At 34.4% G+C, this 19,885-nt stretch overlaps 1 protein-coding gene across 2 annotated transcripts in view; it reads right to left on the reverse strand.

Moving 5' to 3' along the window:
- The window catches only part of LOC115219536 (calcium-dependent protein kinase 12), a 29,299-nt gene that overhangs the window by 8,792 nt on the left and 622 nt on the right, over nucleotides 1-19,885 (reverse strand). Inside the window, exon 1 of one of the 2 annotated variants that reach the window (XM_029789733.2) lies at nucleotides 14,895-15,291. The exons of the other annotated variant lie outside the window; for it this stretch is intronic. Within the exon in view, the coding sequence (XP_029645593.1) occupies nucleotides 14,895-15,029 (135 nt within the window). The 5' untranslated portion in view covers nucleotides 15,030-15,291. Of the gene's footprint in view, nucleotides 1-14,894; nucleotides 15,292-19,885 lie in introns of those variants that run through there. 2 annotated transcript variants of the gene reach the window in all.

Below are 19,885 nucleotides of genomic sequence, written 5' to 3' on the forward strand. Positions count from 1 at the left end.
TATGTATATATATATATATATATATATATATATATATAATATATATATATATATATATATATATATATATATATATATATATATATATATATATAATGCGTCCTACATGAATTCAGTTTCAAAATTATATAGAAATATTAAATCTAATATAATTTCTTTCATTTATTAACCAGAGAAAAGCTGTATGTATATATATATATATATATATATATATATATATATATATATATATATATATACCTTTTCTCTGGTTAATAAATGAAAGAAATTATATTAGATTAAATATTTCTATTATAATTTTGAAACCTGAATTCATGTAGGACGCATTAACTAAATTCATGTGTCGTCTTCAGTTTACTTCTCTTCAGTTATATATGTAATGTCTTTCTCAAAGCCTACTCTTCATCGATGAACTGAGGCAATTAGAAATACCTGCATTCTATCTGGACTCTTGTAGCATAAATTAGCAGTGCTATATTCTGTTTACTTGGACAGAACTAAATACTAACAATACTTTACATTAGGGTTCAGTAAAATATAGTGCCAGTCATCTACAGAGTTCGATTTATATTTCCATAATAATATATCCTAGATGTGAATGAAATATTAATAATCATAAAAGTGAATGCTACATAATTTAAGAATTTTTAATTTATTTCAATGTTTGAATCAGAGAAATGAATGTTAGAAACTGAAGAGTACCACACAAACTTTTTAAAGGATTTAGTTACGTCCCTTTACTGTTTCAGTACTTTCTGTGTCCACCAGTGAAGGTGCATAGCCTAAGAGTTAAGAGTGTTCATATCATGTCATAAAGTCGTGGATTCAGTTTCTGGACTATGTAGTAGGTTATGACCTTAAACAATGCACATTATTTCATGTTGCCCCAGTCCCTTCAGCCTACATCTTGTGGTCGAGGGAAATCGAGTGATAGATGGGTGGCTGGGCTGTACTACTAAAATGCATTCTTCCAAAAGGGGTGGAGTACAAAATCAACAGTTATGAAATTTGAATACTGATTATAAAGCAACGAAACTATGTTTCAAATTTCAAATTAATTATAATGGAAGGTAAACAAATTTTATTGTAAATGTCCTGTTTTTTGTTCAACAATGTGATCAAAGTCTGCATTAAAAAAACTGGAAAAAGAAAGGAAGATAATCTAATATTATGCAGTGCCAAAAAAATTTAGTTTAGAAATACTTCGTTAATTTAAATATATCTCACAGAATATACCTCAAAGTAGATTCTACTGAATTTTCTTCATTTTAATGCCGTTTTGCTAGGCTGTTCCATACAGCACATAAACTGCTGTCCTATTTGATGATATTACATAAAATGATTTCAGATTTGCCTTAGTAGCAATGGTGCTACAGGAAGATCGTTGTTTCGATTCTGAGACCGGCAGCGCCTTATGTTCTTGATCAAAACACATCATTTCGCATTGTGTCAGTCCATTCAGCTGACATGGGCAACCCTGCGACGGACTGGCGTTCCGTTCAGGAGGAGTGTTTGTCTGCTTGCCTGCCGGCCTGCCAAGACAGCTGGGTGACATCATTCCGAGTAAGCATATTATGACCAGTGACGTGTAACAACATCCGATAGAATGATCGATTTAGTGATATATATATATATATATATATATATATAAGAGGGGTGACCACTAAGTAGACATCCATTATGCTAGAAGGCGACCCCCTATTGTCTTACCACTAAGAAAGTAATGTTCTCAGGAAAATTTAGCAAACGCCAGAACGTAAGCGAGCAAGATACAAAATATACAGATTAATCACAAACCAGTTTCGTTGTTACCATTTACGTAATCACTTATATGCATGTAATATAATATTATATAATGTAATGTAATTTTTCTGAATCTTCAGATTTTTCTATACGCTAGACCACTGGTTTTAAGTTGATATTAATCAAATTAGTATTCAATTTTTCACCCTTGTGGTAAGTAGCTTGCAAACCAACCACATGGTTCCGGGTTCAGTCCCACTGCTGCGTGGCATCTTGGGCAAGTGTCTTCTGCTATAGCCCCGGGCCGACCAATGCCTTGTGAGTGGATTTGGTAGCCGGAAACTGAAAGAAGCCTGTCGTATATATATATATATATTATATATATGGTGTGTGTGTGTGTGGTTGTGTTTGGGGGTCTGTGTTTGTCCCCCTAGCATTGCTTGACAACCGATGCTGGTGTGTTTTCGTCCCCGTCACTTAGCGGTTCGGCAAAATAGACCGATAGAATAAGTACTGGGCTTACAAAGAATAAGTCCCGGGGTCGATTTGCTCGACTAAAGGCGGTGCTCCAGCATGGCCGCAGTCAAATGACTGAAACAAGTAAAAGAAGTAAAGAGATATATATAATAATATATATAGTATATATATATATATATATATTATATATATATATATATATATATGTATGTATGTATGTATGTATGGTATGTATGTATGTATGTATGTATACACATATACAGGATGCGGTGAATGAAAAATTGCCGTCTAAATTACGCAAAAGTGAAAATAACACTGACATCTCATTTTAACAAATATATTTACCAAAGTTACATAAAAATATCTTGAAATACTAAAGAGTGAGTTTATTCAATAAAATCGACATTAGCTTCAAACACAAGTTCCAGACGACTTCGAAATCCCCTGCAACTCTTCTACACTGTCTCCTTGCTTCAGTTGGGGAATGCTGCCATAATCCTTGCCTTCAGTTTGGTGTTTCAAGGAGTTTTGTTGCTCTCTCAACTGCGCCCCACATATAATAATCAAGGAGGTTGCAGTCTGGGGAGCTAGGTGGCCAGATATTAGAGGTATTGTGACCGCAGAAATTGTCTCACTGCCATGACTAGGTTCTGTTTGTGCGTCATGGTACTGTTTTTCTCACAGACGGTGCCCAACTGAGCCTACGATACTGTGTAGGCGACAAAATCAAAGATAAATAATGAAATTAAAATATAAACTAGCGACAATGTAATTCATCGCACCCTGTGTGTATATATATTCATATATATATATATATATATATATATATATATATATATATATATATATTATATATATATATATATATATATACATATATATATGATATAACGCAAAAGACTGAAGATACCTTATGAGCACTCTAACAAAATCCTGACCATATCGAATCTTAGGTAACATTTAGAATCCTTTAGAATAAGCAATATCGATTGTTATATCCCAATTTCGCTTGAATAAATTTCATGTTTAATACAGAATATATTATCAAGACATAATAATGAAGAATGGAGAGTTACACATCTTTAAAAGTTATTTAATAAAAATTGTTTTCCTCGTATTACATTCCAACACATGCTTCTGCTGAATAAGTGTCTTGATATAATGGTTTTGTGTATTTAACCGATTTACAACGAGATGCTGAAAAGTTCCTGGTTTTGAGTAAAAGAAGATACAGGAGGATCAGTTAATTATGATTTTATTCAACATATTCCCCTCTCAGATTCACACACTTATTGCAGTAGTCCTTCAGTTTTTCTAAGCCCTGTAAAAGAACTCGGAAGGTTGGGCCTTCAACTAGGCCTTTCGTGATAACATTAAAGCCAGGTACTTTTCAGCATTCCCTTGTACACTCGAACACGTGTTTCTGCTTAATAAGTGTCTTAGGGTCCTTCGGGTACCTTATGGAAGGGTCGTTAAACAAATATTCCGATAATGCTTTCGATATTAGCAAACATTAAAATTCAGTATCGAAATTTAAGAACGAAAGTTTAATTTATTTCTACAGTGGCCTGAAATGAATCAATAAATTATGGTTATAAAACAAAATATATGATTCTTTTACTTAGAAATAAGTGTAAGAGATTTAAACAGTAAAACTTTTCACTTTTCTAAATAGTCGGAGGAATAGAGGAGGCTAACAGAAACATAGGCTTCCTCTATATAGTTTATGAATAATCGACTATAAGAAATGGTGGAGTGAACTGGTTGATATGACGTTTTCTCAGAAACCACAATTCAAACTAAAAAAAGAATTAACGCCAAGCCATACATAGTACGTACCGAATTTTACGTCATTGCAACGAGTACTTTCATTGCAACAAGTGACACTTATAGCTTATTACCGACTTTATAAGGACCAAGCAATGACTTGTACACAGGCAGCCATTTTGGGTGGATAAAGTAAATTCAAGTCAGAATCCAGCAGTGTAAGCATCTGTCTGTTCATACACTTACTATTATAACATCACTGAAAGCAACCCATTTTAACCTTTTTTCCTCTCATTTCTTTTAATAACAAGACACCTTTAGACTTATTGAGAAAAAGTGCTGTATCCCTTTCCATTATACTACAAGCGTAGATAATATTTTCTACAATACACGAGCCTACTTTATGTACGCGCGCGCGCGCGCGTGTGTGTGTGTGTGTAATTTATTTCCGGCCATTTTTAAGGTAGCTTCAAACAGATTAATACGCATTTGTTTCCTTTCTTATGTTCTTCTTCAGAAAGTTGAAGATCGAAATGTCGAAGATACTTCTACTTCCTTTTCTCTCATCGAGCATCAAACTAGTTGTTACCGTATTTGATGGTATAAAAGATGCACACCCAGTTTCAACAACTCATAGTCAAGAAAAAATACCTCTTGGACAAAATTAGCCGATAGAGACCCAACTGTGCATATAGGATCAAGGGTAGTTTTTTGAGAGATTCCTTTTGAAAAAAAGTGCATCAGATGCTGCACATTTTGCTGGCATTTTCTTTTACAGCGGACGTTTTGCATCTACATACCACCATATATATATATATAATATATATATATATATATTATATATATATATAGAGGAGAGAGAGAGAGAGAGAGAGAGAGAGAGAGAGAGACATATATGCATACATATTGAGTTTAATATAAGTTCATCTTGAGAGAGTTCAAGCCTAAATGGCATATATTTAAAGAACATTAGGCGATAAAATATTTTTCTGAGAAAGTAAACAAAAAAGCACTGTGCATAATATGCAGTGATACCATTGAGTTACTAAATGAATATATGCAGACATTAGCAAACGAAATATTTATCTCGCAAATTTTGACAAACAGAAAAGCTGCGGCATGGGAAATATGAAATTTAGAAACTTAATATTTTATCACAACAATGCAAATGAAGCGTATTTGTATTTATTTCATCTTTTTTTTTTTTTTACATTAGAAAACAAAAGCATTTGCTGACGGTGATGTAATTAAATCTTGTATGATAGCAGAAGTTGAAGATATATGTACAGAAAAATTAAACTTATACTGACTGCTTTAACTAGAAGGAACGAAAAGATACGAGATACTCTCATGTATCAATTAAATAAGTACAAAGTTTCCGGTGGTTTAATTTTGCTCTTGATGAATCAACAAATGTATGTGAAGGTTTGGTGTTGCTATTGTTCATTCAGAGAATTAATGCTAATTATGAAGTAATTAAAAAAAAATACTTCTGTGAGAAGCATGCTTGGAAGAGATTCTGGTCAAAACAGTTTCAAAACATGGGGAAAACATTGACTAACAGTACGTTTTTCGCGAAACTAAATATATAAATACTTGTATACTCGCGTCGTCAAAAATGTCGACAGCTATTAATTTTAGAAAACAGCTCATCAAAACCTCGGGATAAATATCAGCAAAAGAGTAAACATATGTCCATACACAGAAATGAAGTATGCGAACACATTCAGTCATAATATCTCTAGTGAAAATATAAGGGCTTCTTTTATTTTCTGTCTACCAAATATATTCACAAGGCATCGGTTTGGCTCTGGGTCCAATGTGCCAGTACACACGCACACGCACACACACACACACACACTCATGCATACATACGTACATGCATACACACACACACTCACACACACACATATATATTATATATATATATATATATATATAATATATATATATATATATATATATATATATATATATATATGAAAAAACAAGTCAAAAATAGAAAATGCTAAGATGATTTTATAGTGAATCTTTCAGTACCGGTTTCGGTCATTTTGAGACCTTTTCAACTGTAACGATTAAATAATTAAATTTTGAAAAATTTTGAAAAATTAGAAGAAAGGTTTTTTTAAAGGAATACTTCCATAGTAGTGTTCAGATATATGTGGCATTCTGCCTTTCTCTGACTCCCTTGTTTGCACTTGTGTATTCGAGGTCGTTGTGAGTTCTTGAGGGGGTGGGAGTGGGAAAATCTGGGCTGGTCAGTGGCGACCGGCAGTCGCTGCGTAGGCGTTATACTTTAAGACATTAGTGGGGGTAGAAGGTGGAGAAGTAGAAGAAGAAGAAGAAGATGACGGTGCCGATGATGATGACGATGAAGAAGAAGAAGGAGAAGGAGAAGATGACGATGATGATGGTGGTGATGACGATGACGACGATGATGATGATAACGATGATGATGAAGAAGGAGAAGAAGAGGGAGAAGAAGAAAAAAAACAGAGAAGGGAGAATATGAATGGGTGAAGATATAGCTGTTTTGGGGCGATAAGTAATGGATTCTATGGAATGTAATATTTGTGTGTGTATATATATTTCTTTTATTCTTAAGTTGAGCTATATTAATTGTTTGTCGTAGACCCGTTAAGAAGTGGCCTGTATTTTATAATAAAGAGATTTTCTTTACTTATTCGTTGTCTCGAGGTTGTATCGTCCCTAAATTGGTAGAGGGGGAAAATTCTGAAGTTTGGTGTTTTTTTGTTGGCGCAAGTATCTATGTGTTGGCTAAAAGCTATTTTTCTGTTTTGGGGAATTTTTATCTGGGATCTGTGCAGGGCCATTCGTTTACGCAAACCATTTTTTGTTTGGCCTATGTACTGCTCTTGACACCCGGAGCAGGTTAGTGAGTATATTATATATATATATACTAGCAAATATGCCCAGCGTTGCTCAGGATTAAAATGGCATAGATCTTTATTGTTTTACTTGCTTCGGTCATGTGACTGCGACCATGCTGGAGTACCACCTTTAGTCGAAGAAATTGACAACAGGATATATTCTTTGTAAGCAGATCACTTACTCTATTGGTGTGTTTTGCAAACAGCTAAGTTATGGGGACGTAAACACAGCAACATCCTAGTCAAGTGATGGTGGGGTTAGAATACAGACACAGGCACACAAACACACACACACACACACATATATATGTGCAGGAATTTACAAAACTTCAACAATACTATCTCATGTATATATATATATATATATAATAATATATATATGTATAAATATAGTCATATATATATATATATATATATATATATATATATATATATATATATATATATATATATATATATATATATATATATATGTATGTATATATATATGTATACATATATATATTCATGCATATTATATATATGTATAAATATATATAAATATATATATATATACATGTACATATATACGTATATATATATATACATATATATATATGCATTTATACACACACAACACACACACACACATATAATACAATATATGTATTGTTGAAGTTTTATAGAATTATTACAATTAACACTTATTCAAAACATACTTAAATTATGTATCTTCTATAGAAGAATATATATTATATATTATATATATATATATATATATATATTATATATATATATATATATATATATATATATATATATAATATATAATATATATATATATGCAATTAAGGACAACTACTTAATAAGGAAAACTTAACAAGAATTGTCAGGTAGATAGCGTAAAAACCTCATAAGAGAAAAAATTTTCAAAATAATTATTTCTTATGAACATATTAATTTATATATATAATTATATATAAATTATATATATATATATAATATAACAAAACTGGGAGGAAGGGAAAGTGGGACGAAACGACGAATCGAATCGACCCTGACGCGAACGCGCTGTCAGACAATAATGTAATAAATAAAATATATGCATGCATACAAACATATATGTACGTACCTACATCTACATGTATATATACATGCATATATAAATATATATACGTGAGTACAGGATACTGCAACTAGACGTAGAACTCAACGAAAAACGAAAACGGACAAGCCATAGTCCAGATGGAGCTGTGCACATACCGTTTAAGCACGGCTTTTACATTAGATTATCTGCTAATTAGCTAGCATTAAGTATCTATATGAAGTTTGGCTGTATGTAATATCTCTTTTCTCGAACAGCCGCTTCTACTGAGTACTGCTGTTGGTTTATTTCTTATACATAAAGGACTATAGCTTCAACTGCGTACTGCTTTTTGATTCACCGTAAGGTTTGTTGTTATTATTATTACTGTTTATCTATTGTTATCACATTTGTTGGTTCCTCGTAAGAGAAAGGTTGTTGTGTTGCATTTGTTAAATAATTGTAAACTGTAACCCTACCCCTTTGGGAGAAGGAGCTTTGGTTATTGTTTAAAAATTGAATTGTGTCCCTGTTTGCGGAAATTGGCAATATTTTCACCGTTTATACGTAAGCATTTTTGTTAGAATGCCTTCGATAGAAGAAAGTCCAAAAATGAATTTCGCTGCAGCCGTCGGCGAGCGCGAACTCATTAAAACTAAAATGGAAGAAATACAAACCTATTTTGGATTGATCACCGACAAAGACAATGAATCTAGGAAAACGCCACCAAACGAAATAAAAAATTAAATTAAAGAAAAGACTATTGTCTATAAAGTATACAATGTAGAGAAAAAAATTGAACACCTGGAGGAGAGTACCATCGAAAAGTGTCTTGGTGCGACTATGAAAGATATCTAACCCGAGGCGGTAAATTCGCCACAATAGAAGCAAGGTTCGAGTCAACGGAGCGTGCAAGGGAGTACTCGACTCGAACCTTGCAAAATGGAAATATTTTATTTTTACCTTTATATCTGGGACGTAAGACGTCCCGGATAAAAATTTAAAATGTCCCCCCAGAAGTAGAGGTAGGCTGGATTGTAGCCACACTGCTATACAAGAGGGAGGACAAGATACAATTGATCGAAATTGCAAGAAACGGGCCTACAATTCCAGTCTGTTATATATTTTGAGTATTGTTATCACTAGCGATATCAAGATATAACTTTGTATTCTGTATTTTATGTGTAGATGTATATATATATATATAGATGTACATGTAATATGTACACATATATATACACATATATATATGCACTAGCACTATGACCCGGCAACGACGGGTCATAATGCTAGTATATATATATATATATATATATATATATATATATATATATATATTATATATATATATAGATACATACTATATATACATATGTGTATATACATATATTCGTGTATATACAAATATATATATATATACATGTGCGTATATATATATTTTCTGTGAATGATAGCAGTTATTCATTTCCCAGATGCACTTTCCGCCTCTCTGCTGCACTGCAGTGAGTCGCCTGCATCACGTAAAGAGCACCGTGCTCTCGTACTCGCGATCGTCGGTAACGTACAAAAGCTCGCGGTTTCGCGTGCGTCAACGTGAATGCCACAACGGCCGATACCGGCAGCCTGGCGGCTGTCACCGGGGTGTACGCGTGATCTACGTCGTCGATACCGTGACGTGGTCCGTCCCGTATACGTGTAAAATAGGTTATCCTTTTCTTGGGCAAAGAAATTTGTGTCAGTATCAGGAATAGTAAGTATGGAAAAACAGACTATAACGAAAGAAAATGAAAATGAATATATACATATACATATATATATATATACATATATATATATATCTATATATATATAATATATATATATTAGATATATATATATATATATATATAATATATATATATATATACACATATATATATATATATATATATATATATATATACGTAAAATATTTATAGGATCGTGGGTTTTTTTTTAGAAATTTCACTACCAGTCGCCTAGCATGTATAAAAGTCAATAGACAACATATTGAGAATATGTTATATCGAGTATATATATATATATATATATATATTATATATATATAATATATATATATATATATATATGTATGTATGTGTATATATATATATATATATATTATATATATATATATATATATAATATATATATATATATATATATGTATGTATGTATGTATGTGTATATATATATATATGTATGTATGTATGTATAAAGATATACATAAAGATATATATATATATATATTATATATATATATTATATATATATATATATATATAATATATATATATATGTACCGAAGTAAGCACATAAATGTGAAACAAGGTGGCAAAAAGAGTACTCAAATACCAGTAATATGCTTTATTCAAAAGCAGCAGAAATATAACCAAAGCTATTACTCGGAGTTTCACGTTCCCGTTCGTCGGACAGTTTGGTTAAAATAGAACCGAAATAACAATTTGATCAAAATTAGTTAAAGGATACACCTTCACTGTTGTGAAATATTTAAATATATTTTTATTTTAATTTTTATGTATTAATTGTATTAATCGAAAAAGGACCAATGAAACAAATTCATTTTAAAGGTGTATGCTTTAGCTAGCTTTGATAAAATTGTTATTTCGGTTCTCTTTTAACAAAACTGTCTGACGAACGGGAACATGAAACTGCGAGTAATAGCTTTTGTTATATGTCTGCTGCTTTTAAATAAAGTATATATATATATAAAGAGATAATTGAGATTAAGTTGAATTAGGTAAGTTGAAGCACCAAGTCAGTGCGGTATTATCCGTACAACTCAAAGTAAGGTGAATAAATTTAAAATAAGCAACAGGATATTAAGAGGTGATGCAGTACGACCGTTTCAAACGGCTCCATTTAATTGAATAATGCAATCATTACATCAATTCAAATGCAGAGATATCCTCATCTGCATAAATAAATATAATTTTTTAATCAGTTGGACACATTAATATAATTTTACTCAAATTCTCTAATAGACCAAGAAGAGGGAGAAAGTCCATGTTGCTACTAATGTAACTCAGAATATACTACACTTCTAAGAACTGATGAAGTTTGTTAGGGTCATAGTATGTAAAGGATTGTGGTTCCTTTTTAACTTATTTGTCTTTTTTATCAACTACCAAATCTTAAGGTCAGTATCTGCGAATACATCTGATACATTGCACCACATGCAGCGATTGCTACTTCGACAGTAGGAATTGGCATTTATGTATCTAAATGAAAGAACTCGTCATCAGATGCGCCTCAGTTTTCCGAAAATAGATCGTGATATGTGTCAATGCCAGTAAGTACAAAATCGCCACCATTTCATCTACAAAAATCAACGTTGGGAATCAACAGATTCAAAAAACAGCCATTATAGAAATAGATCAGTTGAACATATCACAGTGGCTAATCTAACCAAGCTGCTGCTACTACTACTACTACTACTACTACTACCACCACTACCACTACCACCACCACCACCACTACCACCACTATCATTGCTGCTTTGGCTACTTCTGCTACTTATGTTGTTTTGGCAACCATAGTGGATGGAAAATTGAACTAGTATTACCAAGGCCGTTACTGATACTTCTAGTTGACAGCTGAATGGAAATTTGAGCCACTAATTCCTCCATTGCCTTTCTCCACCCGTGCCCTCACGCATGTTAGTTCCTACACTGAAATGTAACTGAACAGTTATGTAATTCAATTCTCTGGCGCTTCCTTTAGATTTTCCCTTCATTAGGGGATGTAAAAAGCTAATAAATATTTCCAAGGCAACATTCAAACTGTTTTCATAATTATAAATTGCTGACATTTATAACGCCATTTGCATTGCATTAGTTTCTTAAAACGAACTCCTTTTTCTTTAAAATATTTAAAAACAATCTTCCACACTAACCTTAAAATCATATAAAGCTAGGGTATTTTTATTCTCTTTGTCCCAGAAGAAGTTTCTAAATAGGCACCTCCAGAATAGTTTTTCAATCCTAATTAAAGGATGGTAGCCTGTCATTTTCAATAATCGCAGACAGGCTTACACTTCTGTTTTAAATACAGAAGCTGATTGTTACGCTGAATAAAACGATTTCATTCTCAGTGATCGTTTCCTATCAGGATTATACACAACAATACGAATGTAGTTGTATTCAAAGGAGCAAAGGGATGGCTGTTACTCAATGAATTTTTCATAAGAAGCTGTAAGTAGGTTTCTTCTCTCTCCCCATTTTACCAGTACGGAAGCAGTACATACACCATACGAACTTGTGAAATATGTCAAATCAGTCGAATTGTTCTTCACTCTGTTCTGTAAAAAAATCTCTTGCCTTTTAACCTCGTGGCTTTACAACAACGGTAAATCTGTATATTTACGAATAAATGAATCAGAAATTGGACCAAATTAGAATATTGCATGCATGTATGTGTGTAATATACGTAAATATATGTATTTCTATCTATCTATCTATCTGTATATCTATTTATCTAGCTATTTTTCTATCTATCAACATATCTACTACATATGTGGCAAATCGGTGTGTGTTTGTGGCGTTGTTGGCTAACTCCTCCTACATGGTAGTATTGTTTTTGATGAAACTTGACCCATGAGTACAACTCATATCTAGAAAGCTCGTGACATACTTAGATTGTTGAAAAAATCTATAATACGGCCCCTGGAAGGGACCTTTATATCTACCTCATATAACACTTTTTCCATGACAGTAGATAATTTTTGTTATTCCACAACGTATTTGTTGTGGCTTACTGCAGGCATAGCGTGGATTCGACCCTCGATTGCCAAATTTCACTTAACACTTCAACAGTGCTTTTCTCATGGTAAGACAATAGTTTTTCTGTGAATGATAGCAGTTATTCAATTCACAGATGCCTTCGCTAAGCAGAATAATGTCTTTTCCTCTGGCCAACCTCCGACAACCTCTCTCACCAACACGCGACTATCTCTCTCTCCTCCAGCTGACAGTTTTTGTACTGCTTCATGACAGAAAATACACCATTTGTGACAGTTATTACGAAATTGCTTTCTTATATCAGAGTAATAAGACGTTTCAGTGGATGGGGAGAGGAGTTTCGGATCAGGAAGTTTCCCCGTTTTGACGTAGATTTTCTCCATTTTTTTTACCACAGCCTTCGGAATAATGGCGCTGATGCGGGGAGGGTACATCTTATGTATGACAAAAAAGTTTATAAATTTTTTGTTACCCCCCCCCCCCAAACACACACTCATCGTCCCACTCCAGACCGGTTTTGGCCATATTTTTTCTTTGCACTCTCAAACCATGCAAGCAGCCTATTCGGTAAAAAAAACAAACAATTGTAAATATTTTCAGAGGAAAAAGTATGTGATTTAAGGTTGTTGTTTCTAGCACATCCCAAGACCATACTCCTCGATTCTTTCTCACTCTCGCATGTATTGGTGTTTTTCAATATTTTTCTCTCGATAATGCGGCGTGCTGGCAGAAACGTTAGCACGCTGGATGAACTGCTTACTAGTGTTTTGTGCCTTTATGCCTGAGTTCAAATGCCGCCGAGGTCAACTTTTCTTTTCATCCTTTTGGGAACGATAAGTTAAGTACCAGTTGAGTACTGAGGTCTAATCGACTGGCGCCCTCCCCCCAAATTTCGAGTCTTGTGCCTAGAGTAGAAAAGAATATTTTTCTCCCCATCAACACATTTATGTTATAAAAAAAATTTGAAAATTTATGAAATTTTTTCAGCCTGATTGTTTCTGCTTATAATTTAAAATATTGGAGTCTGATGCATTTATCTTGATGAAATTGCAGCGACTATGATGAATAATTTCATACAGAGCAATGTACAGTTGCTGCAGTAGAAACACATGTTAGGCATTGTTAAACGTGATGCTGCAGAAAACTTTTTAATAAAAGAGTTTGGGATGTGAATAAATATCCATTCTCCTCTTTGTTTTCAACTGTGTGTGTGTGTGTGTGTGTGTGTGTGTGTGTGTGTGTGTGTGTGTGTGTGTGTGCGTGCGTGCGTGTGTGTGTGTGTGTGTGTGTAAGTATATCCTGGTGTGTGCGAGTGTGTGTGAATGTGTGCGTTTAACTCACCAGGAAGGCAGTCATTCATAGATCATGTAATAACTAACAATTTTCCATTTAGTAAAACTGTTCTAATTATAGCTTTCCAAGTGTCTGAATAGGTAAGTTTCTACAGGTGACTATGATAGTGAGTTAAAGAGAGAGAAGGAGAGAGAAAGAAAAAAATAGTTTTAAACGGAGACGAATTTAAATACATACGAACATGTATTTGATTACTTACAAATACAACAAACTTGTTCGTGTGTTTGTGCATATGTACATACATACATACACACACACACACCTATATATATATATATATATATATATATTATATATATATATATTATATATATATATATATATGTATGTACGTAAATAGTATATATTTATATGCACAGGCATATAGACATATATATATATATATATATATATATATGTCTATATGCCTGTGCATATAAATATATACTATTTACGTACATACATACACACAAAAGCACATATATAGTATGGAGTGCAACTATAAGTTTGTGTCTGTGTGTATAAATACATATATGTAAATGTACGTTTATATATGTTAATATAGGTATATATATGTCTGTCTGTCTGTCTCTCTCTCTCTCTCTCTCTTTCTTTCTTTCCCTCTCACTATCTCTGTATATATATATAAATATATATATACAACACATGCATACATGTGCATATACATGCATACAAACCATCGCATACAGATTTTTCCACAGCGTGACCTTGTGGAAACTATTGTATATTGATGTGGTTCTGCGTGTATACGTGTTGTTATTTGTGTATGCTTATTGTATTGTGTATGCTTATTGTCATGTATTAAAATAAACCACTAACCTTTAGTGCCCCTTCGCTGACATGAATGTTTTTCTTTTTGAGACCAATACTAAGTTCTTCAACCGACAAATTTCCATCCTTCGATGTATCAAGTCCATCGAAGATTGCTGCCCATTCTTGTTTTGATTGATTCATTTCTTATGTTATATTTTTAGAAAGAAAAACCTTAAGATGAGATAGTACAAGATTCACAAGAATCACAAGTTGCGTAGAAGTTGAGGTTGAACGTTCGTAACTTCTGCACTATGAACTGTGAACTAATGAAATTGTGTCATTATATACCGCTACCGGTTTTTTTCTCTCCAATGATTTCCTTGCGTATATGAGTGTTTTTGTAAGTGTATATATATATCTACGATCTGTCAGTGAGCGCGTGTGTGTATGTGTGTCTGTGTGTGAAATTTCAGTATTGCTTTTGGTATTGTTGTTATTGTTGTTTTATAAATTAAAACAGCACAATCAAATCTTCAAAAAAGTACATTGATTATATTATCCCGATGTAGGTCGCACCCATCACTACACATGTTCTCTCACACACTGTATACACGCACGCTTACCGCACATGCATATATGGGCTTACAATTACACACATAACACATACATACATACATACATACATACATACATACATACATACATACATACATACATACATACATACATACTACATACATACATACATGCAAACATATATTTCGCACACGGCCTTGACTCAAAACATCTCACGTATTTCAAAAGCAAACTATATTTTAATTACACTTTTTAAAAGAACCCGATGAGTGCAATCTTTTGGTGAAACCCCTGTTAATAGATATTTGATAGAAAAAAAGTTATGCAGCTTTAAGTGATGAAAAAAGTGATAATTTGTTGTTTCCAACTTTTACTTACTTGCGGCCAATTTAATGCTTTACCACTAATTAAGTTTTAGCTCAATCTTAATTCGGTTTATTGTGCTATAATGGACCATTTATAAGCTACATTTTGACATAAAATACTCGAAATTTGGTTCAGTAGAAAAAAAGTTATGATAAAAAGTGTAGGGCCAAATATAGGAAAGTGACGCCTAATATTTACTTTGATTCGTAATTTCTCAGTTATTTGAAAGAATATCTATACTTTAATTATGTCTGTTTAAAAGAACTCAATGAGTAGAATCTTTCGGGAAAGACCTCATGGGAGGCCTACCGTGTCCAGTTTGAACTATTGGCTGACCAGAATGGATTGGACGATGGGCAAAGAGCAGTTCAGCTTGCTACTAGTCTAAAGGGCGCTGCAGTAGAAGTACTGAGCTAGTTGACTGTAGAGGACAGAAGCTGTTCTCCTTCACTAGTGGCAGTGTTAGAGAGAAGATATGGCACTATGTGCTTAAGTGTACAGGGTACGATTTCGGGCCCGCATAAGGACTAGAAGAGAATCACTACAACAGCTTGCCCAGGAACTTTTGGCTCTTCTTCTGAAAGCAGTTCATCGACGCTTTGGGCAGTGCAGAGCTTAAAGTTCAAGTGAAGCATGCACAGTCGAATACTATACAAGAGGCATTGGCGAGAGCTCTGGAATTTGAGTCGTATGTAAGGTCTAGCACAGGAAGATTTCAGGTGGACTACAATTCCGGACTCAACGCAAAGAAGGGCAAGTACGTGAAGCAGGAAGATTTAATAAAAGTTGGTGGTATTGCGAAAAGGTCGGACATAACAGAGAAAGCTGTTTGAAGAAGAAAGAACAAGAGACGGTTGGAATATATTGTTGGTACTGTGGGAAGCCAGGACACAAGATGCAAGATTGTTACAAACTGAAGAGAGAGCAAAGGCAGAACAGTAGTAAAAAGTTCACACTTAGGAGAAAGTGTGAAACATGAGGTGAAAAGAGACTTCAGTTTTAACTGCCCTACACGAAAGAAGGATAGTAAGAAGGTAACGAAAGACAAAGGAGAGTCGGAAAACTAGGAAGGAGCTGGTGTAAATGGGCAACCGCCAGCCGAATATTCCAAAGAAGCCCCAACTCCGAGAAGATGTAAAAAGGCTAATTGACAGCATATAAGTGGATGGTAGAATTGACAACTAGAAGTGTCACCTTGTGATTGATTCGGCTTCGGAGCAGACTTTTGTGAGACCCGAGATGTCACAGCATCGATACCTACCAGAGTTATCACGGCAGTTGTGCGGTGTTACCGGACAGTGTACTGAACTGAGAAGACCGGTTGATGTCCTGATTGAAGTTGTAGGACGAAATGTCGTGCTTCTAGTCTACGTGGTGGAGATGGAGTGTCTCTGTCTCTTGGTTTGGACTACTTGGCGACTATGGGGTGTCAATTGGACTTCTGCTCCATGAAGCTTCGGGTGAAAGAAAGATTAGTCCCTGTCAAGATGGTAAAGCAGACTATTGCTGGTGGTGAAGTGAAAGCGTTACGGACGATAGTGATCCCACCGAAATCGGAATTTCTACTCCAGTGTAGTGTGAAGCACCGTATTAACACAGGAGATCGTCGCCCAATCGAGAAACCGGCTTGAGAGATGGCACCAGTGCAGTGTAAAGAAATGGAACGTTCTGAAAGAGAAGTCAATGTGGAAAGATGTCTGCGAGATGAAAGAAATGTCGAGTCAGAATTGCAAAATGTTCGCCAAAACTTTGTAGGGGAGGCCAAATCTTTCCACGAAGTCAAAGAAAAACATACGCAGTGGTTGCAGAAATGTGATAGGAAAAACATGAACCAAAAAATAGATATTTTAATGAAATAAGATGGGAAACCAAGTGTTCTCAGAGAACACAGACAACAGCCGACTGTCAGAAAATAAATTTCAGCTGATCCGAGAAATTAACGAACTGAATGCGAATATGTTGCAAACAGAAAAAATAAAAAGGAGCTGAGAAATTAACGAACTAAAGGTGAATATGTTACAAAAAGAAATCAGACCCTGAAAATTAACAAACTAAGGACGAATATCTTACAAAAAAAAAAAAAAATACGGGAAGAGATACAGTGCAACATGCATGAAAGGATTGCTGTATAAAAGACGCAAATTGAACATCGCTCTCTCGTTTTGCAAGCGAAGACGAAAAAGATAATTATTTGTGGACGCAAATATATGTGTGTGTGTGTGTGTGTGTGTGTGGTGTGTGTGTGTGCGCACGTGTGTGTGTGTGTGCGCGCGCGCACGTGTGTGTGTGTGTGTGTGTGTATGTATATATATATATATATATATATATATATATATATATATATAGGTGTAATGTGTAGGTGCAATGGTTCAGTGGTTAGAGCAGCAAACTCGCGATCATAAGATCGCGGTTTCGATACCGAGACCGGGCGTTGTGAGTGTTTATTGATCGAAGACACCTAAAGCCCCACGTGGCTCCGGCACGGGTAGGTAGCGAACCCTGCTGTACTTTTTCACCGGCCATGGTTACGCGTGTCTGTGGTTTGCTCACCCATTTGCACGTTAATTTCACGAGCAGGCAGTACCGTTGATTAGATCAACTGGTACCCTCGTCGTCGTAACCGACGGAGTGCCGTAAAAATATAGGCATACCTACGGATGTGTATCCCACCTGATTTTGTTGCTTCATAAGGTCCAGAAAAATGGATACTTTTTAACTAAATTTTCAACAAATACTGCTTAGATGTTCTAAATTTAGAGTATCCTGGGATTTGTTGCAAATAATGTTTGGAGAGAGAAGTGTTGGAAAATTCAAACGATCCGAATTTTTTCCCTTTTAACTTTCAGGAAAATGAGTATCTTTTAATGAAAGTTTATACAACTATCTTTCAAACGGCATAGATTACGATTATAAAGAAATTTTGGGTGGAAATTTTATCTGAGTGGATGGGGAGAGGAATTTCGGATCAGGAAGTTTCCCCGTTTTGACGTGGATTTTCTCCATTTTTTATTTTTACCACAGCCTTCGGAATAATGGCGCTGATGCGGGGAGGGTACATCTTTTGTATGACAAAAAAGGTTATAAATGTTTTTATTACCCCCCCCCCCACACACACACACTCATCATCCCACTCCAGACCGGTTTTGCCATATTTTTTCTTTGCACTCTGAAACCATGCAAGCAGCCTATTCGGTAAAAAAAAACAAACAATTGTAAATATTTTTCAGAGGAAAAAGTGTGTGATTTAAGGTTGTTGTTTCTAGCACATCCCAAGACCATACTCCTCGATTCTTTCTCACTCTCGCATGTATTGGTGTTTTTCAATATTTTTCTCTCCATAAGGCGGCGAGCTGGCAGAAACGTTAGCACGCCGGGTGAACTGCTTACCAGTAATTTGTGTCTTTATGCCTGAGTTCAAATGCCGCCGAGGACGACTTTTCCTTTCATTCTTTCGGGGACGTTAAATTAAATACCAGTTGAGTACTGAGGTCTAATCGACTGGCGCCCTCCACCAAAATTTCGGGCCTTGTGCCTAGAGTAGAAAAGAATATTTTTCTCCCCATCAACACATTTATGTTATAAAAAAAATTTGAAAATTTATGAAATTTTTACAATTTAAAATATTGGAGAGTCTGATGCTTTTGTCCAGCAATTAAAAAAAAAGTTATGTAAGAGATAATTCATTTTAATAACACTTTTCTGTAAGAATATGCTTTTTCTTACACACACAGACACACACAACACATACACACACACACACACACACCACACACACACACACACACACACGGTCTCGATTGAGTGAGGTGGAGGTAACAATTTTAATTGCTATTTTTTTTGCCACTTATACCCCACCAATGGACCACATGTGCGTTACTTCAGCATCATCATGTCATAAAATGTGTTTAATGAAGAAAAATAGTGTAAAACATGTGAAAAAAACATGTGAGAGTGAAAACGGAGTGCTAGAAACAACAGCCAAATCTCCTTTGAATCGCACACCTTTTCCTCCGAAAATATTTACAATTTTTTTTTTACCGAAAAGACACCTCCCGTGGTTTTAAAGTGCAAAAAAATTGGTCAAAATCGGTTCGAAGTGGGATGGTGATAAGGGG

Source organism: Octopus sinensis, linkage group LG1 (genome assembly GCF_006345805.1).
Source record: "Octopus sinensis linkage group LG1, ASM634580v1, whole genome shotgun sequence".
Lineage (NCBI taxonomy): Eukaryota > Metazoa > Mollusca > Cephalopoda > Octopoda > Octopodidae > Octopus > Octopus sinensis.